The sequence below is a fragment of the Gymnogyps californianus genome, chromosome 1 (genome assembly GCF_018139145.2).
Source record: "Gymnogyps californianus isolate 813 chromosome 1, ASM1813914v2, whole genome shotgun sequence".
In the NCBI taxonomy this organism is placed as follows: domain Eukaryota; kingdom Metazoa; phylum Chordata; class Aves; order Accipitriformes; family Cathartidae; genus Gymnogyps; species Gymnogyps californianus.
This window is the reverse complement of record NC_059471.1, coordinates 59,495,143-59,520,457: the sequence shown is the minus strand read 5'-3', so window position 1 is coordinate 59,520,457 and position 25,315 is coordinate 59,495,143. Positions and strand designations below refer to the sequence as shown.

At 42.1% G+C, this 25,315-nt stretch overlaps 1 protein-coding gene across 1 annotated transcript in view; it reads right to left on the bottom strand.

The window, feature by feature from the left end:
• The window catches only part of PCCA (propionyl-CoA carboxylase subunit alpha), a 305,187-nt gene extending 280,905 nt beyond the window's left edge, over positions 1–24,282 (bottom strand). Inside the window, exons 1-4 of the mRNA XM_050915340.1 lie at positions 24,220–24,282; positions 16,179–16,256; positions 13,622–13,669; positions 13,458–13,526 (exon numbers count right to left, since the gene is read on the bottom strand). Of these exons, the coding sequence (XP_050771297.1) occupies positions 13,458–13,526; positions 13,622–13,669; positions 16,179–16,256; positions 24,220–24,282 (258 nt within the window). The remainder of the gene's footprint in view (positions 1–13,457; positions 13,527–13,621; positions 13,670–16,178; positions 16,257–24,219) is intronic.
• Positions 24,283–25,315: the final 1,033 nt, after the last annotated feature.

Here is a 25,315-nt window from a genome sequence, read left to right as displayed (position 1 = left end):
GTCAGCCCTCCATGAGTTTCTCCAAGTCAAGTCCTTTTCCACGCACTGCAGTCCTCCGCAAACTGCTCCAGCGTGGGCTCTCCCACAGAGTCAGGGCCTTTTCCAGGCCCAGCCACCTGCTCCGGCGTGGAGTCCTCCACGGGCTGCAGGGGAATCTCTGCTCCGCCGTTAACCTCCATGGGCTGCAGGGGGACAGCCTGCTGTCTCACCACAGGCTGCAGGGGAATCTCTGCTCCAGCACACCTCCTCCCTCTCCTTCTTCACTGACCTTGGGGTCTGCATGGTTGTTTCTCTCACATCCCACTCCTCTCCTCACCGTAGCTCCTCTTCTTCCATCTTCTTCCTCCTCTCCTTCTCTTTTTACTGCAGCTCTTCTTCCTCCTCCATCTTACTCTCCCCCCTCTGGACTCTTTTTTTGTCCCCTTCTTAAATACACTATCACAGAGGCGCTACCACCATTGCCAATGGGTTCGGCCTTGGCCAGAGGCAGGTCCAAGTTTGGAACCAGGGAAGCTTCTAGTAGCTTCTCACAGGAGCCACCCATGTAGCCCCTCCCTCGCTACACAAACCCAACACACATTACTACAGAAAGCAGACACAGGAGATGACATGCTTTCACAAGCAATCAGTGTGTCACAAGTTTGTCAACAGCTAAGCCTATGTTAAAAATGGTTTTGCTTTAAGAACTGCCAGCATCCTACCTTACAAGGTCCATAACATCACAGGTCAACAGGTGAGCAGATATTAAGCACTAGCTACAAAGGGACTGCAAGAATTCATGCAATGCTATACATCAAATTAACATCCAGGAATGAAACTCAAGAGCACTGCCCGATTAGCACAGCAAGACAGAAACCAAAAAGGTACTGTATCTAAACAGAATACATGCATCTCTATCAATCCAAGTCACCACTAAGTATAGCCGTTACCTTGCACCAACTATTCAAACACAGACTACACAGACTACCATTCTTCCCCTATATTAAACAATATACATGAAGGTTTGGGGGGGGGGGTGTTGGGTTTTTTTGGTTTGGTTTTGGGGGGGATTATATTGGGTTTGCGTTGCGAGCTTTTGGTAGCAGGGGGCTACAGCAGTGGCTTCTGTGAGAAGCTGCTAGAAGCTTCCCCTATGTCCGACAGAGCCAATGCCAGCTGGCTCCAAGATGGACCCACCGCTGGCCAAGGCCGAGCCCAGCAGCTACAGTGGTAGCACCCCTGGGATAACACATTTAAGAAGGGAAAAAAAACCAAACTGCTGCAGAACAGCAGCCAGCAGAGGAGTGAGAATATGAGAGAAACAACCCTGCAGACACCAAGGTCAGAAAAGAAGGAGGGGGAGGAGGTGCTCCAGGTGCCAGAGCAGAGATTCCCCTGCAGCCCGTGGTGAAGACCATGGTGAGGCAGGCTGTCCCCCTGCAGCCCATGCAGGTCCATGGTGGAGCAGATATCCACCTGCAGCCTGTGGAGGACCCCATGCCAGAGCAGGTGGGTACCCAAAGGACGCTGTGACCCCATGGGAAGCCCACCTTGGAGCGGGCTCCTGGCAGGACCTGTGGCCCTATGGAGAGAGGAGCCCATGCTGGAGCAGGTTTGCTGGCAGGACTTGTGACCCCATGGGGGACCCACGCTGGAGCAGTCTGTTCCTGAAGGACTGCACCCCGTGGATGGGACCCATGCTGGAGCAGTTCGTGAAGAACTGTAGCCTGTGGGAAGGACTCATGTTGGAGAAGTTCATGGAGGACTGTCTCCCATGGGAGGGACCCCACAATGGAGCACGGGAAGAGCATGAGGAGTCCTCCCCCTGAGGAGGAAGGAGCAGCAGAGACAACGTGTGATGAACTGACCACAACCCCCATTCCCTGTCCCCCTGCACTGCTGGAGGGGAGGAGTTAGAGAAAATCAGGAGTGAAGTTGAACCTGGGAAGAAGGGAGGGGTGGGGGGAAGGTCTTTTTAAGATTTGGTTTTATTTCTCATTACCCTACTCTGATTTGACTGGTAATAAATTTATTTCCCCAAGTCAAGTCTGTTTTGCCCATGACAGTAATTGTTGATTGACCTCTCCCTGTCCTTATCTCAACCCACAAGCCTTTTGTTATATTTTCTCTCCCCTGTCCAGCTGAGGAGGGGGAGTGATAGAGCAGCTTGGGTAGGCACCTGGCATCCAGCCAGGGTCAACCCACCACAGTCCTTTTTGGCACCCAACATGGGGCATGAAGAATTCAAGATAAGGATAACTGGGAGAGGTAACAGGCAAAACATGGACTGAACGCAGCCAGAGAGCAAAGAGCAGAACGACTGGGGGGAATTTCTGTTGTAGTTGTGGTGAAGGGACAAGGGGTGGATTGTGTGTAAATTGTCCACTTCCGTTGGTGTTGTGACAATGTTATTCTGATTTTGGTGTGGGGAATTCTTTTTGTTGATGCAAGTGAAGCTTGTGAAGATCATGTGATTGATGTGATGAATGTATATTTTAATGATAATTCTTAAATACGTGATTCACGGAGGCTTTTGGTGGGGGTTTTTTGTTTGTTTTTAAATCAAAAACAGTCAAACCACCCAGTGCTACTTTCTGTTTAAATATTTCAGGATGTAAATCCATCCTGAAGAATAATCAAGAAAGTGCCAGCACCATAAGCTGTTTCAGAAAACTTTTTGGAAGCAATTTCAAACATTTATAATTGATACTATCCGTTAGAAGAATTGCTATACTGATTTCCAATGAAGACCTGAAATCAGGCTTCAAGGCTGACTATACTGACCTAAAAGATTAAGCTTTAGCCAGACACTAAGAGACAAGTACTAAACTAAAAATCAGGTATGTAATAATATGTATCACTCATGTTAGCCAGGACATGAAAAAAGTTTAATGACAGAATAAGAGTTTTACCATATCATTTGATATTTTAAGCCCTATTGCCAGCAAGAAATATAAATTCAGATCAACTCCTACGTAATCTGATTTTTCACAGGCCTTGCTTATTCATGCATACTCAAAAGCACTTCCTGTCAACGTGTGACAAAAACCTGAGTTTCAATCAAGGCCTTCATAGTAATAAACTCCATTTTAGGGGAAATTTTAATTGTGAGACATGATCAGTCTGGCTAATAGGACAACATCCATATGTATGCAGGCATGCTAATTCAAGGAAAACAAATATGGAAGTTTCCTACTGGGGGAAAAATGGTAGTTCCTGTCTAGTTATCTAGAGCATATTGTCTCCAAGAAAAAGTGAAAGTGCTTCATATATAAGTTATTTTTCAATTGCTTAAAAGTTAAGAGGAATTTTTACATAAAGTTTAGATTTAAATATATTTTTGTATGTCTCTGTTCAATAGTTTAAACACAGGCCTATAGTCTCCAAATTCAACTTTGAAGAGTCCATTCATTCAAAGAAATTGAACATGACAAATTTTGTCACACTAATTTCACAGTAAGAACTTGTTATCCAGAGATGACCTTTAAATGGTGATTCTACTCCTGATTCCCCCCTCACCCCCGAACTAGACAAATTTAAAAGATAGACTAAGGTTTGGTTTTGTTGGATTTTTTTTTAATTAAACAACCATCACCATGTGTTTGAAACAACTATCAAAGCATGTTAGTTGCTACCTACAGACAATTCAGTGGTAATAAGTAAAAGGGTATCTCAAACTCATCCTTTTTAAATTACAGTGCTACCTTGTTGAAAGTAAACAAGTGAAAGACAGATGCTTTTTAAGAACAAGGAAAAGAGTATAACCTGAAACCACAATGCCCATAAAAGTGACATATGCATCCACACCTATACCTTATATCCCACAAACTGCATTTCCTTCTTTCTCCCTACTACATCTTCACTTTGTTTCGTGTCTCCAATCTTGACTTTTTCCATCTTTCAGACACTTCCTATGTAATTCAGTTCCTTGTTTAACACCCCTCCCTAAAAAAAGGGCACCAGAATCCCATCCATGGAACTGACCCATCAGTCACTGACCCCCACAATACCCTGGTAGCTGTTTGTTGAGCCATACAGCTAAGAATCAAGGGAAGTATCTGGCTTTAAATACAACCCTCCTCCTTACAAGGATCTTCTAAGATGGTTCCGCTTCTCAATCCAGCTCTTCATAGTCCCATCACATATCCCACCAGTGGGGGATGTGGGGAAAAGGGAGCAGGGAAGGAAACCAGTATCAGGGATACAGACTCACACTAATTTAAGACACTAAATCTACACTGCCTCTCAAGAGGTTAATCAGGTACTCTCCTTTCTCCTGGTCCCCAACCATGTGTCCTGATAGCACTAGCTCTAGCATTCATTAACCTATTCAGGGAGTCACACCAGCTTACTGATCCACATTTCTTCCTTTTTTTTTTCCCCCCACTGTTCTCAGACAGATAAGCAGCCTGGATCCATTTAACAAAAGGCTGCACATGTAGTAGTGCCAACAAAAGTGTCAGGTACACAAAAGATAGGAAAGTAAGAAGGGGAGAGAACTACTCTTAGTAGGCAGCACAGTCTTAGATCAGTTGTAAAACCCATTTCCCAAACACTTGTGAACATCATTCACAAAAAAATCTGCCTCAAGTCCATCTCTGTCTAGAAGTCATCTTAATAGTAAAGGGAAATTCAGCCCAAGGCCTGCTGACCAGTGTTTATACCCACACAGACAAGAAATGAGATAGTATTACCAAAGAGCATTGCTCATTAATAGTGCCTAAAAACAGATCATCCTTGAATGTCCACAACCATAGCTGATAACAAATAGCACAGCTGGGACAATATAAACCATAGGAGCAACAGATGTGAATCTGCACAGTGAAACAGTTACTGCTGAGGACCTGGGTGAAGGATAAAGTCAGGAAAAAGATAGGACACTCAAAGCCTCAAAGGAGAAGGAGTCCAAGGACCTTCTGTTCTTGCGTCCAAGGGGGTGAGGTAGCAGGAAACGATGCCGCTGCAGCACCTCTCTTACAGAGGAACATGGTATAACTACCTTCTTTGGTCACACTGACAACATTTAATTGCATAAAAATTACTACATACAGCACTTTCCACCACCACCACCGGAAAGGTCTAGAGATTAACACAAGCAAAATGGACTGCAACAGCTGTACACCCACTTGGTTTCTTGGGGCAATTCACTGTAATAAGCACACTAAGTCTGAGCCAGCTTTATGGCAGCAGGAGCCATTGATCCACAGCTGCCAATGACAGTATTTCAAGCAGTATCCTCAGCAAATACTTGTGGCTTCAAAGGACGGAGCTGCCTGCTCTTCCCCTGCCTCCCAAGAGGCAAGTCTTCAGAACAAGTGAAGCCTAGTGACTTCAGCCCTGCTCAGCCTATTGCTTAGACTTTAAGGTTGATCACTGAGGTGCCTGTACATCTCTCCAAGCCCCAGAGCTCTGGGTAAAGTGTCAGAGCCCTGCAGCCAACAAGGCAACAGAAGTCAGTTTAACTGATGGCTGACCTCCTCCCAACTCATCTTGCTTCCATACATGGCTCCAGCATCTGCCAGACATTCCACTGAAATATTTTAGCATACTAAATCAGTAGAAAAAAAATGTTAACTAACTTGACAAATAAGGTGTCTGGTGTGTTCAGAGCACTAAAACAGCTCAGCACAAGGTCAGAAAAGTGCTAGAGTAAGAATGGACCCAGAAGGGCAGTACCATGCAAGCAATTAGAGCGGCTTCAGTGTACATTAGCTTTTAAGTTCAAACCAGGACTGCATTTTTTTAAGTTAATCTCTCAGTCATCCCCACTTACAACACATTTGTCTCCAACACACAGCTGTCTCAAAACTGGTTATCTTCCAGCCAAAACTCAACCAAAAGATGCAGTCCAGCAGGCACATCAAACCACCACTAGCGGGCACCGAGTCCACAGCACCAGACTAGAACCAATCAAACAGAGATGCTAAAAGGCAGGCAGCAAGGACACCATGTCTTCAGCATGAACCATTTCACTCTACAGATCCACTGCTGTTACTCTACACTACCTACTGATGTAGACATTTGTCAGCACGCACAGAACTGCCACTTCACTCTCCACAGCACTGAGCACCCGCACATTTAAGTCACAAGTAACTTCTCTGACCGGGCTTCCGCATTTTCCTGCCCCAAGGATAATTCAGTACAACTTCTGACAATAACCACCTCCCTCAAATGAGCTTTATGCCAAGAAATTAATTTTAATCCACACATTGATCCTTCAAATAAATCAGTTTGGTAATTAAATAACCCTCCCCACAAAGGTCAAAAGATCTGGATTCAACTTCCTCTTTCCAACGCATACTTCCCACCTCCAAGGAAGTGTCCCCAAAAGGGCTGCAGCATGATGCTTAAAGCGTTCTACTCTACACCCTTCCTCTCCTACTCAATGTTAGTTTCAACCAGAATACAACACAAGCAACATTTCAGCTTAGCCATCAAACTACACAAAAGGAGTCTGACCCATTCCAAAGGTCATATATGCATTTCACATCATCCTATCACTGAATAAAATGCACATCCAGTCTTTGGAGAACAGGCTGAAACTTTAGGACTCTAGAGCTCTGATGAGCCCCCCACCTTTTAAAATTGCAGATCAAGCTTTCATCGCTCCTCAGAGCCAATGAAAAATTGATTATTTCCTCATCAACAGCACCCTCCACCAATCCACTCAGCTTCGAAGCAATGACTCAGTTGTAAAAAGAAAAAGCAGACTACACTTGGCAGGCAAGATACAATTTTGAACAAAAGCACACTCCTTCCACAGAGGTATGTGAATCTTCACAGGATGACCACCACTTACATCTCTTATGCTTTACACAACTGTTCAGTAGTTCACTCAATAAGGCAAGGGGACAGGATAGTAACATCACCACCACCATCTCTTGTGAAGAAATAAGCAACATGTCTTGTTTTTGAAACAAAAGGTAAATGCATTGAAGGAAGAGCAGAACACCAACTGCAAACCTGACCCTAATGTTTCCTTGGCATGATCTGGTACATTCCTATTCTGCACGCCTTGGAAACAACACCATTTATCAAGAGTGAATTTCTCCAGACAGTACATGGAGGCAGAGGCCATTCTATACACTCTAGACAGTCTGGGAATCGTGTGTTTAAACAAGGCATTAAAATATTAGAGTTTCCTTTTCACATAAGTACTTGAACAGATCTCTCCTTAGGTTACCTGAGCACAAACTCCTGAAGTGCCATTGGGAGGCAATGAGCTGTCAAAATAACTGAATTTCTAGTTTTGTAGCAGATGATGGAAGAAAGCTTTGCATATTTTAAAGTAGTAAACAGCAAAAAAATATTAAATTAGTTTGGACAAACTTTAAGACCTCTGTATTTGTAAGTTAGTTACAAGTAAATAAAACTCCTCAGTTTTGGATAAACTTCCATTTTTTCAATCTAATTAATTTTTTTTAGATTAAAACTTATATGCCAAATCCCCCCCCCAGTATTTATTTTTGCCGACTAGATTTCTTAAGAACAAAAGAACCTGACAGCACCCCATTAAGCTATAGGGAAGTCTTCAGCAAAAATTCAAAGTTTTTATTGTGTCAGTCAAAAGCTCAACTTGTTCACCCAAATTCATTCAGCTCAATACAGACTTAGTACAGAAGCTTACAAGCTTAATCAGCTTTCCAGTTTCCCTAAACCACGTTTTCCCCCAACTTCCTTCTGAAATACTGCCTCAGACTCCAAGCTTAAAAAAGAAATAAAGTTAGGAAAGGAACATAGATCTTCCATTTCTAGGTCATTTGGTTTTTTCCCCCATTTTCCTTCAGTCAGAAGACTACAGTTTCTGGAGAACAGCTGAATTCTGCACAATTACTTTTACATCAAGAAAAGCATTTGCATCATTTTTGGTTTTATATTATTAGCAGAACAAGATGATGATCTGCAAAAGCTAAAAACATTTGGAGATGTCTATGTTGAAGGCAATTTAATACAATAACACCTGAAGTCTTAAGTGACTAATAGAAAAAAAAACTATGTTAAAGTATAACTAACTATCCACTACTCTAAAGTTTTAGTAGTTTACATTACTTTCCCATGGGATTTTTTCAGTCATTTATAGTTCATTGCTTCGTATGGCTATAGAATCCCTGCTGTGTTAAAAAATGCCAAATAAAATTATATCTCATTCACTGCTTTATGCTATACCTTCTTTTGTTCAGATCCAATTAGTGAAAGCTTGTTCTTCATTTATCATACTTTTAGCTGATTACATTAGGCATTACAATAGTTCTCTAGCTTTCCTTGACAATGTTTGCACCATCAGTGTTACATTTATGGTTGAGGAGGCTCTTTCATCTTAACCCTCTATTCCAATCAGTTCAGGGGGAAAAAGTACATACGATTACTCTTGTTCAGCCGAAACTTCTTTGCTTGTTTTCTCATCCCAAAAATAATTCCACCAGATGTTTTAATTAAAAAAATTTCCAAATTCTATTGGTCCTTCCCCACTTTACCTATCCAAGTGTAAAGAATTAGTGTCTTGCTAGCTAAACTCTGAAGTTAAAAAAAAAAAATCAGCATTTTGAACAGTGTACAATTTCTTTCCTCTGCTCCCCCCAAAATAACAGATGTAATAAAGAGTATTAGGCAGGATTTTCAAGACCCTAAAAAGCATCCATTATGACCTACTTTTCTCAACATACTCAGTACCACACGAGAGACTGTATGCTTTACAGGGGTCTCGGAAGCCATTTTGTCAGGCTGTTTTCCCCAACCACCACAATGATTTTATTTCAGGGCAGTTGTTAAAGCAGCAACTTCTCTTCCACTGCATAAATAACTTTGGACATAATCTTTTTTCCCATTCACACCCCCTCCCACCTCTGCAAAGGTAAATGTAATCCAACCCCATTTAATACCATTTCTGGCTACCTGTAACTTTGTATTAATACACAAGCACCCAAAAGTCTCTGAAGTCATCCACCTTCTTTTAAGCTTTGTTAATGTTCCCTCCTTATCACCTTAACAATTTTAACCTACAGAAATCCTTCAAATCTTTGGCTTTTTTTTTAAATTAGATGCACAAAACAGAATTTTTGTTCTTTGTATTTTCCTTCTTCAGGTAAGCTTTATTTGGCTCTCAGTAGGTTGTTCAATTTTTGCCGCATTCTCAATTTATAACAGTCCTTTCTGCTGCTTCCTGCTCATAACAGTTAGTAAAGCTTTAATTTCTTGAAATGAAAATTCCTTTGTACTGTTAAAGTCTAGTTACCTTTCATTAATATGCAAAATTAGTATGTTAAAATGAATATTGCTCTAACAGCATACTCAAGACATTTGCCATTGTGTTCCACAGAAATTAAGTCCGAGGAACAAGAAAAAGTTGTTTCATTGAAGGTCTATGTTTTTCAGCAATTCCCACCACCTCCATTCAGCACTGTAAACTCCACAAAGATTTCAGAGAATTTTAACATTAAAAAAATTAAAGAAAAGTTGAATATTCAACAAAAAAATTTCCAAAATAAAGTTCTAGGATAAGATTATTCACTAACAAATCTTGCAGTATCTTTATTCAAAGACCAATTATTTTAAGACTATGTATACCATTCCCATCCAAACACCAGTGAAAAATGCCTGCTTGGGTCATTTATGCATATGACACTGGATAGGGAATAAACTAGAAGCTATCACTGAAAAGCCTGAATTGCTAGATACCTTGTGATTATTTGTTTCCCCTTAAATATTTAATAAGCACAGTCAAGGAATCCTGCTTCAGTTCAATTTCAGTTCTGTTTTCAACCAGTATGACAGAAAGGAAAGCCAGAGAGATGTAAGAGACTGTCTGGTTTGCCCTTCTTTTAAAATTATTTGTAAAAATGAATTAGTATCAAGAGTATCAGACTACCCATATTTCAGCAAGTAGCTACACAGGTAATGTAATAAGGGGCTATTACTACTTCTCAAAGGTTACTCTAAGTTCTAAACAGAAAATTTACCTACTCCAATTAATGCTACTTCTAAACACTTTAATCAAAAATATTTTTGTAAACCATCCCTACCTACTCCAGTCACTTAAAACCAGGTCCCACTATTTATAGTAAAGACAAACAGCTTTGGGCTGGGCAACTAGTTCAACCACATACCTTTACCTTTATTTCTGCCTTTGGTTCAATAACTATCATCATCAGGGTAGCTGCCTATTATATTCATTGCCTTTGTGATACAAGTCTTAAAGGAGTGAGGGATGTCTTGCTTAATCCTGTCAAGCACAAAATCAAAAGGATATTCACAACTCTTTTACAACATCCCACCACTGAGCAAACAGGTCTCTCCTAGCTACATGAGGACAGAGGTTCCTTTGGCAGGTTGCATCAGCTCCCAAGTTTGATTTCAGAGTGTTTGAGATTTTGCTACCACTGGTACAACCAAGAAGGTAGCTGTTGATGGAACCTGAACACAAATGAACAACACGGGGCAAACGTGGTTTGTTACTTTACGGTAAGTAACAGTCAAAGAATTTGGCCTCTGGACTCATCTGTCAAGATCATCCAAATTGGCAGTCACATGCAACACTGCAATGGCCAGGTCATTCCCACAAACAATGAATAACTGGAGGTAACCAAGTCGTTAAGACAGATGACATTAGTTAAACTATTTCCCAGTGCAAGCACCCAAGGTACCAATTAAAGGATGTATGGTAGACACAAGCAACATATGTATAATTAGACCAAAAAGCTAGCTTAGACTTAATACTACTACCCTATTTTAAGCACACAGAACAGTGTTTCAAGTAGCCTCTCTCTCATTTTTCTTTAAATACTTGGAGCTTCTTCAATGCACATAGCTAATGCTTAACCTTGTACAGATAGTTTGATTAGTCTTTAAGCAAGGGTCCAAAGAGCTAAGCAGACACTATTTCACCCTTACAGCGTTTGTCAGAGCCTCATCTCTAGTCATGAACTCAATGTCAGTGTCACTTAACACACTTAGTTATCTTTATGAACTGTTATGAGTATATTAATGCATTTCTGAGATACCAGCTTGGATTTCCTTTCTCTTATGAACTATTACAAATTAAAGACCCTATTCGTATTTAAAACCTAAGACAGCACTGTCGATTGAAGCAGAGTAGACATATTTTCAATTTCCTCTTTGTAATGCACTATTTGTACTCCCTTCCCTAAGGTCACGAGTTGTACTTTTTCCTGTCATTCTTATTCCCTCACGTTCTTCAATCTTGGTTTTTACTCACTACTTTCAGATTTTTTCATAGTCTCCAGCTCATAGCAGAGTCCACACAATAAACAAAGCCATCCAGACACGCTGGAGAGAAGACTAATTCATTTTCTCAACTCTATTATGGACTCATGAAAGAACATGTTTTCTTTTTTTAAACAGCTTTTTCAGTCTATTTTCAGAATGAATTCACATCAGTGAACAAGGCTGTGCAGTGCTGCTAAACAGCAAATCCATTTATCCTAACACCAGATACCATATACATAAGATGGAATACAAGTACCCATCAGCATGCTTGAGTTTTACTAGAGAGATCATAGATCATACAGAGCAGTTTGTATTCATATCCACTTAACCCTTGGCTTCCAAAAGAATTAGAATTTATCATGATGTCTGACATCCATCCATTAGGAATTAATTTCACAGTCCACTGAGCGTCCACAAGCTACTATACTCTCCCAGTTATGGCTACCAGTTAAAATCCAGACCAAGTATAATTCTTTCTGAGGTGAATGAAGAGTACTTGGCATAGAAACTCAGCAGTAGGGCATTTGTCCTGTCTCAGAAAATCCAATTTCAGGCCCTTGCTCTACCTACAGCCTATTTATATGAACTGAGCTGGTCATGTAGGAATAGAACCACAAAAGGACACATACAAAAGCACTGTCAAAGCCCAAAACTCCCAACAGTTCTCACCTTTCACTTAACTCTGAAAACACCTAAGTTCTAACTACTTTCACAGATTCCATCAACCATGCTTCAGTTTTTCAATGTTGAGCAAGTCACCACCTATATTCACAAGTCCTGTCCTGCAGAAAATACACTTTTTTTTTCCTGATAGCTTGAGGGACCTCTGCTATTAAATCATAACACAGGGTTTTAACTCCCTTCCAGATTTCAACAAGCTATCCTGGGACATGGGGGTGCCACCATTCCTTTCTCCTGTAGGAGTTCTTGCAGGCACGCAATAATACCATGTTCTCTCTAGTCAACAAGGATATGCAAGTATGACTACACTTGCTGTTATATCACTGTCATGGTTTAACCCTAGCCAGCAACCAAGCATCACGCAGTCGCTCGCTCACTCCCCCCACCCAGTGGGATGGGGGAGAGAATCAAGAGAAAAAACCAGTCTCGTGGGTTGAGATAAAGACAGTCCAACAGGACAAAAAGGAAGGAAAATAATAATAATAAAATGATAATAATAATACTAAAATAATTAGAATATACAAAACAAGTGATGCACAATGCAATTGTTCACCACTCGCTGACTGATGCCCAGTTAGTTCCCAAGCAGCAATCCACCCCTCCCAGCCAACTCCCCCCAGTTCATATACTGGGCATGACATCATATGGTATGGAATATCCCTTTGGCCAGTTTGGGTCAGCTGTCCTGGCTGTGTCCCCTCCCAGCTTCTTGTGCCCCTCCAGCCTTCTTGCTGGCTGGGCATGAGAAGCCAAAAACTCCTTGACTTACTACAAGCACTACTTAGCAACAACTAAAAACATCAGTGTGTTATCAACATTACTCTCATACTAAATCCAAAACATAACACTATACCAGCTACTAGGAAGAAAATTAACTCTATCCCAGCCGAAACCAGGACAGTCACAAAGGAAATTATCTTCCTACTCTTGCTATGAGTGACTTAAAATATTTCTAGAATAAAGCAGAGAAGAGACTACAAGACCTGAAAATGGGTGAGTAGCTAACCAAGTACCTTACCTGTCTAGATAGCCATTTTACCACCTTCCTGCCATGCTGTTGAATATTCAGGGCACCTCAATATCCTCAAATGGAACTGCTTCAGTAGCCCTATTCAGCACACCTGGTAGGAGAGGGCATTCCTCTGGGAAGTGGGAAGCAATGAGTTGGATTCACCAGGCACAGGAACAATTTATACCAAGTACTATACCATCTCCTAAGACCCACTTTTCATTGCCTTTTTTGTGTGTGTTAGCAAAACAAAATTTAGGTTTTGCTGGTACGCTTACACTTGGTGCACATACCTAGTAGGTGTTACTGTCTAGCTTAATCCAGGGAAAAAGCAAGGTAACATTTACACGAGCAAAACGCAGAAGATTTCATACAAAAACCACGCTAAGTACTTGTCCAATCCTTCCCCCCCTTGCTATCTCCCTCCTTTCAAGCGCATGGAGGAAAAGATACTTCAGAATTGCCAACATGCCCACCATGGTAATCAACAAGCCTGCATAACAGTCACAAGTCTTGTTGAATTGTTAAGAATCCCATCTACCATTTGAACTCAAGTAGTACTTACAGCATTGGCATCGACATCACTGTGTATGGCAACTGTTTTAATCCCCATCTTCTTACATGTTTTGATGACCTACCATATAAGAAGTGACAATTATCAATATCTAAAATACCAGTAGTTTAAGAACTAACTACAAAAAGAAAAAATTTAAAAGATTACATACTTACTCGGCATGCAATCTCTCCTCTGTTGGCAATAAGGAGTTTTTCAAAAGTCTGAAGGTAAAAGAACAGTAAGAATCTTGAGAGATGAACAAAACACAAGTTTTTCTCCCTCCAGGGGATAACAAGCTGTCAGAATTCAATAATCCTTACACCCTAGACAAAAACTTGCCATTAAGAGGGAGTGGTGGAGGAGCAGAGTTGCTCAGCATAAAAGTCTCATTGCTGGGAGTAAGGGTTATTGCTGTCACTGGCCTTGCTACTAAATACACAGGTGCACTTTGATACTGCACCTGCTTGGTTGTAAATACAGACTGCCACTGAAAGGGACAATCCTGCCTTACACACTTACCCCCACTGCTTTCCATGCATCAGACCTAGCAGGGATGCAGCTTCAGGACACATCAGTTCAACACACTAATCGAACAGTCCTACTCTGCTTCCCACACTCCAAATCAAAAAACAGGATATGGAACCAGCAGGACTCTCCCCTTCAGGGGCAGCCTGCAGTCATACCAGATTAGGTTTACCAGACTATACCCCAAGACATTCGATAGCTATTCTCCCTCCCCTACACCAAGCAGCAGTCTTTCACATGGACTGGGGGGAAAGGAAGTATTGCCACCACAACAATGAAACTATTTGTTATCCCCACAGTCATTAGTTAATTTGGGGAGGGGAAGACAGGTGTAAGGGGAGAGGAAGGAACACTGCAAAACCCGAACAGGAACTGCTATTGACAGACTAGGGTATATATTGTTTGCTCCCCTACTCCAAACACACATACTCAAGGTGCCCTTGACCAAATTTACTTCTCCAAAGTCAGGGCTGAGCTGGCATCACATGACCAGTTTAAAAACACTACCATGTGATAACAACATACAGAAGTGATAAAACCCTCCAGGTAAGAGCTGCAGCAAGCTTATATGGTAAATTCAGCCAGATCTGCTAAGGAATATATACCACTGCCTAGTATGCAGGCACACCCACACCCCACTCAAAAGACGGATCTTAAACATCCTTAAAGCACACTCAATTATCAGAGGTACAAACACTGTAAGAACACCACAGGAGCTAGCAATTTGTTTGGAGAACTTTTTTAGCTGGGGACCTGGTCTAAAACTAAGGGGAAAACTGAAAGGTTTCCAACATGCTCACACAAATTGTTCCTGAATCTAAATTTCAGCATTCTAGGTACCTGAAGCTTTTTAGGCACAGAGACTTGACGGGGAGTAAAAAAAGCTCCCAAATACTTGGCATTGAAAAGTTTAATGACTCAAATATATACCAAGAACTAAGTTGATGAATTAAGAGTTGTTTTATTAATCAAGTATGGTCACAGTGCAAGACAAGACTCTCAGTATCAAGATCTTAAGAATATTTGACATTCATTTTAATTTTCTAATTCTGCAATAAAGACACTAACAGGAAGAGACTGGACTCTTGCTCCTGCTGTTAAAGACAAGTCTCAAGTCCAGCACGTTGAAAAAAAAAAAAAAAAATCACATGCTGCTTTGAAGTAACATGCAACATTTCTTGGCTATGTAATTTCCACTAATTAGCTTAAAAAGGTCTCATATGAAAGTTTTGTCGTTACAAAGACAGTGGAAGGGGCAGTGAATGGAAAAAGCAGAAGAGAGCTTAAACTATCTGTAGTAGCCACTGGTTGGAATGACATAGCTCCTAGTTAAGAGAAACCAAATACCCAATTACATTGTCTAAACATAACTATGCCTTTAGAAAAGGAAGGGGACCTTGATTAAGCAAGGACCTTAAGAATACAGATTTCTTTAGACGACTTTTTTAGCCACAATTCTAGGTACATACTGTTTTCCCCCATTTTCTAGTACTGTTTCGCTCCTGGTTAATTGCTTCTACACTGGGGCAAGCCTACTAGTCCTGAATTGTCAGCATTCTTGCCCTTCAATACTAGCATACCTTCAGCCACATTATTTTTTCCAAGTGTGTTACTTTAGAGGCCATGCCAAGACACTCTCCCATAAGAAAAGTTCCTCTTGGCTCATAACTGTAAATTGAGATGGCTACTGCACAAGTCCCAAGATGAGAATTTACTATTCTCTGCAGGCCTTCAAGGCCCACCTTTATCCAGGCTCTGAAGTTCTCACCCCCATGTCAGATCATCTAACAATCATGCTGCCACTATTGCATACTTTTGTTTCTATGAAAAGCTTTTGGCTGGTCTAGCTCCCAGATGTTTTAACAGGCCTATACCTCCCATACCATGCAAAATATGAATAGTTGTTTCATAATTATAACATGTTCAGGCTAGTATGCAACTTTCCCAAGCTCACAATCACTTATCCAACCTTTTAACATATACACTTCAAGTAGTATCCAATCTTCACAAGTATACCGCAAAATCAACTTCATTTTTGGTTTGAAAAAAAGGAAAAAATCATGCTATTAAACCAGTGACTGTACACAGGTTATACTAGGAGAACTACCATTGTTAGTAGCAGCATAGGTGAGAGGATAGCTTTAAAAGCCAAATGTCAGTGGTACAGTAAAATGTTAAAGAGAAAACATGCACCATACTACTTACCTTTTCATTTGGATCATACACAGACGAATACAGTTTATGTGAAGTCACAAGGCACCATCTTGAACACAGTGTTTCACACTACAGAAGAAAGGAGGAGTTAAACGTTTTTCTCCTGCAACAGTATTCCAGTAAGATAAAAACAGTTCACATACTGACATCTTGAGGAAACTCTTCCATATCCTTCCATTCCCTCACCAACTGGATGAAAGCTTATAAAGATCTGCCCTCCCCCAAGCACACACCCAACAAAGAGTAACCAAAAACAATTCACGAGCTCAAAAACAATTCACAAGCTCTACTTACGAAGTCATTAGCTTAGGTATAAATGATTTTTAATAAACTCTCCACTATACCATCTTCTTTCCTTCTTGTTCCAAGAAATACCTACCAAGAAGTTCTCAAAAGAGCATGCATGAGTCTGTACTCACTGGGGATGGGGAGAGGCCTTCACTGCTAGGGAGCTGTTGGGAATAGAGCAGGTAATGGACTGGGCCAGTACAGAGAACAAAAGTAGAACAGACTTTAGACGCTAGTTCAGCTCCCAGTCTACCCTACCACAACCCCTGACAGTGGTCCGAGGAAAAGAGGTCTTTTTCTCCTTTTCTCTGACACTTCTGCTCTGAACCAACTTCTACAAAGACAGCTCCTATAGTTTAACAATTTTGCATGATATGTCAGGAAAAAGCGGCTATTTCAAAGAGAACACTATAGATGATACAACAGATTTGCAAGTGTATCAAGGAGGAGATTCAGACAAGTACTTCTCAAGCAAGTTAATTCACAACATAATGGCAGTTACAGTTAACCATAAACAAAAATAATCAGACAGATAAATGACCCCACACCAAAGGTGCATCAATACAGACAGCTCTGGGAGAACTACGCTTGCTCACCCAGCTGGAATCAAAAAGACTGTAAAAAGCCTTAATACTGAATATTGTCTAGTAGGAAGCACAAAACAGCAGTCACTAGCAAATACCAGAACTCAGAACCTGTCAATTCTGTCTGAAAGAATTGTTTTCAGAAGTTGCAGAAGTCTAAGTAGTAGAAAGTAAAGGCTCTCCTGTGAGAATATTAAAAAAAAGATGAAGACAGACTACATTAGAAAGGAGACCAAAAAAATAAGCAAGTATATGTTCATATAAAGAGGTTAATTAGAGAATTCAGCGGCCCCTTCCACAACAGTAGTGAACATAAGATAATTGAAAAATTGATAAAATTCTAAGTTTACTGTAAGCTCATACTGGCTCTGAAGTACCAGTGGCTGGCAGTAACTGTAATGAGAATGCTCCCTACACAGCCCTCTAGCCTGATCTAGTTTGAAGATACTTTTCACATTGCATCACAGAAAGCAGAAGCCAGCCCAGGATTGAGAAAGCTGCATTACAAATGTGATGCCCAATATTATAATGTTATAAAGGAAAAAACAATATATTTCAATACAAGTCCTGTAATACAGAACTAAAGGAAGCCTTAGAGCACACTACCTCATGCCAGCTTAGACCAAGCTTCACAGGTAGAAAGCTGCTACACCTGCACAAACCATTTAGATGCCAATCACTAGTGGCAGACATAGCATACACTGTCCCAGCTAACCCAGACAAATGTAATTATTCTGGAACAATTCAGATATTCTTAATTATTCTGGAACTAAAGTCAGTGGAAAGCAACTGTTCCACATGCTGGGTTCTCTCCCACTCAGGTTTTTTTGGTGGGGTTTTTTTGCTTCTTTCATTTTTTCACTTCACTCAAAAAATAAAACCCAGAACAACAACCTGTAATGCAAATCATTTGATGTGCTAGAATCAAAACCACCAAAGGTTTCTTTTTTTGCAGGGGTATATTATTCTTCATCTGAGGATGTGACAGTACAAGCTGTTTCAGGCATTAAAGAGGGAAGATACAGTTAAGGACAGAATTCTGCCAGCTGCAGCCACACCTACCAGCTGGTCATTATCCCAAGTTTACAGCAAGACTGTTACACCTTCAGTCACTGTATTGTGATCTAGATCCTGTCAGAGGGAAGAGCAAGGATAGCTGTAGCAGAAGCAGCAGAGTATACTCTCCTGCTCCAGACTACATGCAGTTAAGCGGATTGAGTCCTCTCCTCTCAAACACTATTGACAGAAGTGCTTGTGGGACCACAAATAGTCTGAAGAGGTCATACAGGACACACACCAAAAAAAATCTCCACCAAGTTAATATTATTCATTGAAGAAAGTGCTTGTTAAGGGTCAGTGGGGCTAATCTAAATACTTGCAGTTAGCTGGGGGGGGAGGGGGCAAGAGAGGAAAAGTTTCTGAACTTTCTTGTAAACACCTTTTATACAAAGCTAGTTTTGAATGCACGAGAAGCCAGAAAAAGCTATGCCACAGATGGAGACTAGAGGGAAAGGCTATGATGGGAAAGTTAGTTCGCATTAAGTTTCAGAATCTTAGCCATGTGCTGTCTTGAGAAAAAGCTCTGTTCAAACTTTTTATACAGAAAGAGTAAAGTTACCAAGCAATTAAAAAAATGGAAAAGCATTAAACCACATTCAGCTCTGTTTTTACACTACAGAATTGGACAGACTTCACAAAAATATTGTAATAGCCTAACCTAATTATGCATCTATGTTTAAAAACTTAACTACCTCCTCTCACACACACACACACTAGAATCACTTAGAGAACCAGGTTCAGCCCTGAACTGAATACATGTGGGGTAATTTCCTAAAACAAACCAAGCATATTGCTCAACTCAGATGTGAAATTCCAACCCTAATTCACAGTTTTGGAAAGAAGGGGGTTTGTATGTATCTGCACCAATATACACGAATGTTTAAGAGCTTGCTTAATCTAGAATCCACTTCAAGAAAAGTCTCTTTAGAGGTCTGCTCCTAGCCACTATGAGCAATTGAATAAATACTTAAAAATAAACAGACATTTTGTAAATAATGCACAGCTAGGGCCACAACAGAACATTGCTAAATTGCCATCTTCAAATCAACAGCTACTCAGGTGTTGCCTACCCCTGGGCTCCCAAGCTCCTGCTATAGGCAAGTTCATTAAAAGCTACACCAGAACCTCCAAAGAACTCTCAAACCACCAACCCATCCAAGCCAATCTAACTCTCAATCTACACTCTTAATTGGCTGCCTCCCCAAAACCACATGTGCTCTAGGTATTAACACCTTACATAAAAATTTCCTCAGAACAGAGCCCCGAGAGCTCAGCTTGACCTACTGACTTTTCTGTATCTTGCAAAACTTGCACTTGGAGTTTGGCTTGGAGTTTCCCACCTCTACTGAATCATCAAAAAACAGATAGTGTTAGTACTGTATTTTGGAAAAGCATCCTGCTCTATCTATTAATTGCACCATAGCCAAACTGAGCCCAAACCTGAATAGCTGTAACCATTATAAAATAACCTCACATAAAGCAAACTACACAGTAATTTGTAGAACAGTATGCTCATCGCACACTGCCACTTTGAGGCCTAGCAGAGAACCTGCCTCCCAGGGACCCAGTGCAGCCTTGGGAAACCTCTTCAGGTGGTTTAAGGACACAGCACATAACAGCAAAATAGAAAATTAACTTGTTATTTAGAGATGGCTTACATGGATGTTTTCAAAGGTTTATATGTCCCTCATCAATGAAAGAAGTTTCTCTGCCATACTGGTCATCTTGTAAATAACTCATCGATACTGAGCTTTACGGGCAGAAAAAGGTCTCAGTGTTGAAATGGAGATGCAGAGTTCCAGATTCCAGGCCAGAAAAGCATCATATACCAACATTTGCTTTAAGAAGTCTAATATTGGAAGGAATGTATATTTTAGCATTACTAGAAAATATAGTAAGCAACACCCAATAGTAACAGCTAGAGTAGCATACTTAGTTTCACTAACCATAAATTCTACCTCTTCCTTCTGTCTTCTGCTAGCAATCCTGCTAAGCTTTTTGCCGCTATGCTTTCAGGGATTCAAGTTTAAGATACCACAAGAATAACTGCTTTGTATTTGCAGTATATTTCCCATTAGCAATAAGTATTCCTGAGTAATCACAAACATGAAGAAAACGTAATTTTTTTCCACATTTTGATTACACAGCAACTGTTCCCAAATCTTTTTTTATTTCAACTCACTTGACATCCTAATCCCCTGTTTATGGACCTCTACTGATAAGAGTATGTATAAAGCATATAGGACAGAGACACCTTCAGGTGTCTGCAAGACTTTTAATCTATAAGGCTGAAAATGTAGCTTATTAATACAAGATTGTACAAGTCTTGTAAACAGGAAAGCAAACATAATGCTTCTGTATTTTCTCTAATGAAGCACTTGCCCTTCCTTTGTACTCTCTCGGAGAGTGCTGAACAGCCAAGGACTGTAAGCAGATCCTCCTGAAGCCGACCACAGACAAAGATGTAGTACAAGGTTCTGTAATGTACACTGCACTATACATAACAGTTCTTTCACTCTTACCAGGTTTGAGAACCACTGGTAATTCTAAGAGGAAGAAGAGAAAAACCACTTTTCATATTTGCCAACACAGCACACAAACTACAAACAAGGAAACTCTCATCCACCTAAGGCTATTTTTTAAAACTAAACCATTCCTATACCCAGGTACCTTCTCCTTTGTGCCAGCCCCAAAAGTTTGTATAATCACATAGTGAACCAGACCAGGGAATACATCCAGCTGAGAAGATACTCACAAGGAGTGGCAAAAATGTGTTCTCAGCCAGATTTCAGTCCAGCTTATCCACTTAGATATTCAAGCAGCAGTGCTGGCACAAGTTGGAGGGAGACAGGAGCTCAAAAGGAACAGCCTGTCATCGAGACCTAGCAGCTGCAGAAAGCTGGAACAGTTTCTCATGGCAGGAGCTTAAACAGCTCCAGCAAGGCTAGCACCTGTGAAATAGATCACAGCACTGTAACAATCATGCAGGAACCACCAATGCAAGTTTGGGATAGACAAAATAACAAGAAAATTAAAACACACAAAGAGTGTTTCAGAACAAGACTGCCATTTTTTACTCTATGTAAACTTTAATGAACTCTTAACTTTTTCTTCCTGAACTAAGATTTGCCCATAGTAGACCGCACAGCATGCCTTGCCTACAGAATCCAAACAGCTACTCCTGAGAGCAAGGAGAAAACCAGAAATCTCCACCTGTGGTATGCTTTAAGAGCACTTGTCAGTACTAAAAATCTGTAGTTTACATACTAGAAACAATTACTGAACTCCAGAAGTTTAGGGCTACATTCATCTCCCCAAATTGGTGACCATTTTAACTCCCTTTCCTAATGGCAGATGATACCAATCTTGCTATCCCATCAGCCTAATGCTTCTGTGCTCATAAACAAGGGGAAAAACTTTTCCCCGGAATAACAGCATACTAAAAATAATATCACATAAGAAAGCAAGGAGCTCCCACTGTACAGATAACTTCCATGACTTAAAAATGGTGGGTGCATAGGTAACAACTTATGAGGGCACAGATGGCTGAGAAACTTTCCATACATTTAGTTCAACGGTTAGAAAACTGATCTATGCTGATAAAATCCATATCAGCAGTTTACTCTTGATTTCATGATGTATAGTATTTATCACTTTCTTCTACATTACTTTAAACAGTCTGACAGCTCATTCAAAAGAGCTTCAAGACAGAAATATCAAAAGCCATCTCTCATCCTCATACTCTAACTACAGCCTTCTTTCAACATCAGATTTTCCCCCAAGCTCCAGAAGTGCACAGCACTCAAAAAAGAGATTTCAGTTATATTCTAAACAGAACCAGTTCTGCATAAAAGCCAAATAGAAGTGCTAAGCATTAGATTAGAAACACAGCAATTAGTTGAATCCCCAGCTCAGCATTTTTGCACTGCCCTTTAATGATTCCCACATGAGAGGGGCAAAAGAAGTTAAGGACAACTCAATAGCTACTAGCCCTTGCAAAAGATATAAGAGCTCTAAGCATATTAAAGTTTGAAGACATCAATTATATTATTTGCTTATGTTACCAAAACATAAAAGAATCTATGAAAGTAATTCCCATGCAAGTTTGTTTTATTAACTGTTTTCCAATACACTGATGTCTTGAAGGTGACTTTCATACACAGATATTAAGGGCTAGAAATCACTTCAGTTACATGTCACAAGTGCTATTATGCAGCTATAAAAATACTGTATTTTACAAAGGTGTCACTGATGTAACATTTCTATACTGTTTACACTGATGCAGTCAGACTACACCCTTGAGATGTTAGAAGGAGACAAAGTAGGCCTTTCACAGGGAGGCTCCAAAGGACTGACATCAAAGTCTTTGGACTATTTAGTGGGAAGAGCAGAAGTCTTCCACATCTATATACACATACATGTGTATATGGCTACCAAAAATAAAGTCTTCAAACAGCACAAGCCCTCTGCTAATTCCAAATCATTGTCTCCAATCAAACTTCTTTTTCTTTCGTTTTGAAGAAGCTTCTCTGTATACACCTTCACAGCAAAACAGGTTTGCTATACATATTTCCTAAGCAAAAATACTTGGGTAAAGCACATCCTTTTTCCCTCTTTAACCCCTTCTCAAAATGCCCTGCCCACATAAACCACCTCTTTTACATGATCCCTAAAGGCATGTGAGGAGTTCTTTACAGTATTGTTATGGGGTCACATTTCTAGAGAGAAACCTATCCCACACCCTCAGGGGTACATAGAGCAAAAGTTTTCTGCAAGTAGCCCCTCCCTTCTCCACTGGAACTTGCAGACCTCCACAGACATTTTCCTTTTCAGCAAAAAAAATTGTAAATTCTTCCTCCTGTAAGCAATTAGATGTATTTTGCACCACTTTTCCCATATACAAACTAGTTGTAGTGTTGTGTAACAGTTGAATGACACTATGTGCTAATGCTGCTTGTTCTTATTCTAAATAATCTCCTCTTTCTTTTAACACAATCTGTAGAAGTAACAGAGAAGAAAACATAGCAACTGCCTCAGTGAAGTTACTCCATAGTCTAAGGAATAAGGCTTTTTAGAACTTTAAAATCTTCACCAAAAACATTAGTATAGGGTTTAAAACATCTGCAATAGGTTTATTGCATTTTCATGAAAAGCAAGGAGAATAAAAAAACACAGTAAAGCTTTAAGTAACAGCTGAAAGATCCATACGTATCTGAGGTAAAACGAGAGGGGGGAAAAGACAATACAGTTTCACAAAGCAGTAGCCTTTTTCCATGTGCTAAGATTTTAGTACTAAAAATAGTACAAAACTACACTCTACCCCGAGTTTTGATAACCTCCCGTTTAACAGGGAGAGGACAGAAGTAAACACGAAGTAGCACATAATTTTCTGTTGATGCAGAGGGTTAAGTTAAAAAGAACAGAAAAAAACCCACTCCTAGCAACACACGGATGGGATACACCGAGGAACAGAGTCTTGGATGCTGCAAGCCCTCAGCAACGAAACCCAGAACGCAGCTTTTACAGTTTCACGACAACCACCACCTTCCAGCCAGGACTCGCAGATCACCGCCCGGCCGGAGGCCCGCCAGCTGCGCAGCCCGCCGGGCGGGTGGACGGCCGGCTCCCCGCCACTCACCCCAGCCACCAGCCCAGGGCGCCCAAGCCAGCATCGGCTCCCCCCGGGAGCCGGAGGGGGAGCACCCCCTCCCCTTCCACCCGGCAATCTGTCACTGCCGCAGCAACACGACGGCACACACACGCTCCCCAACGGCCCCTCACCCGGAGGGGGGGGACACCCCCCAACAGCCCCAACCGTTCAAATGGGGAGGCCCCCTTCCGCGGCCCTCCTCAAGAGGCACTACACCCCCACACACACCCCCCCCACATGGCGGACAGCACCCGCCCAGCGACCCCATCCGCAGCCCCTCACGGGGGAGGGGGACCCGCCCCGGCCCTTTACACAGGGGCACCCTCAACCGCCCCGGAGAGCGGCCCGACAGCTCAGCGCCGAGCACCGCGCAGGGAACGGGGACGAGGGAGGAAATCACGTTCCCAGCCCTCCTTGGTCCGCCCGCCCGCCCCCAACGCGGACTACTCACCCTCAGCAGCGTCCGGAGCCCCCGACGGCCGCCCACGACCCCCCAGCACAGCACCGCCGCCATGTCTGCCGCCGCTGCCCGGCCGCCCTTTCACCCGCGGCGGCGGAGGGCCGGGCCGGCCGCAGCCAATCCGAGCAGCCGCCGTGGGCGTGAGGGAGCAAGCGCGGCCGCCCGGGGCGGGGAGGGGCGCGAGGGGCCGAGCAGCCCTTGCCTGCGGGTCCCGGCAGCTGCCTGCCTGCCTGCAGCTGTGCGTGCCTCCGGCTGCGTGCCGCGAGCTTTGCGCTGGTGCGTGCAGGCTTGCAGTCGTGCCTGCCGCCGGGTGCGGGCAGCGGGATTTGCGGTGGTGCCCGCAGCAGGGTTTGCACTTGTGCGTGCCTCTGGGTGTCTGCCTCGGGTTTTGCATTTGTGCTTGCCTCTGGGTGCGTGCTTCTAGAGGTGCGCCTCGGCAGCTGCATTGGTGTGTGTCTCTAGATGCACGCTTGTGGGCTTGCATTTGTGCATGCATCGGGGCACGTGCCTCAGGGGTTGCATGCTTCTGTAGGTCTCATGCTGTTACATGCACATGCATCCCTCCTGTGTCGAGCTGCATTTGTGTGCACGTGTGTATAGCTGATTTTGCAAGTGCAGGCTTGTGTGTGGAACTTGGGTCTATCTGTGGGTGACAGTATAAGGGCACGCATATGTATCGGGCTATCTGCATCAGTGCAGCTGAATCTGCTAAGAGTTACAGCAGCACAGGCACATCAGTGTAAAGAGAAGATTCATCCACCCTCTGGGTTGCCATGGTGGTGAAGGTGAAAAGCATGACTGTGCCAGCAGAGCCCAGTCCAAGCTCCTGCACTATGAAATGCAAGCGAGGCTGGCATGAGGAGTGGCAGGAGAGGGATGCTGCTAATCCTCTATTTCTGGTCATCTGCAGGAACTACTTACTGCTCGGCTCTCTGGCACACGATACTCTGAGTCAGCCTCTTCCGAAATGACCTGTGCAGCTGGGCTCAGGTTCTCTGCTGCAGGTGTCCTGGATCTCAGCTGATGGAGGTGACAGAGTGGTGCCAATCCCCAAGTAAATTGTCATCCATCCCTGGAAACGCTATGA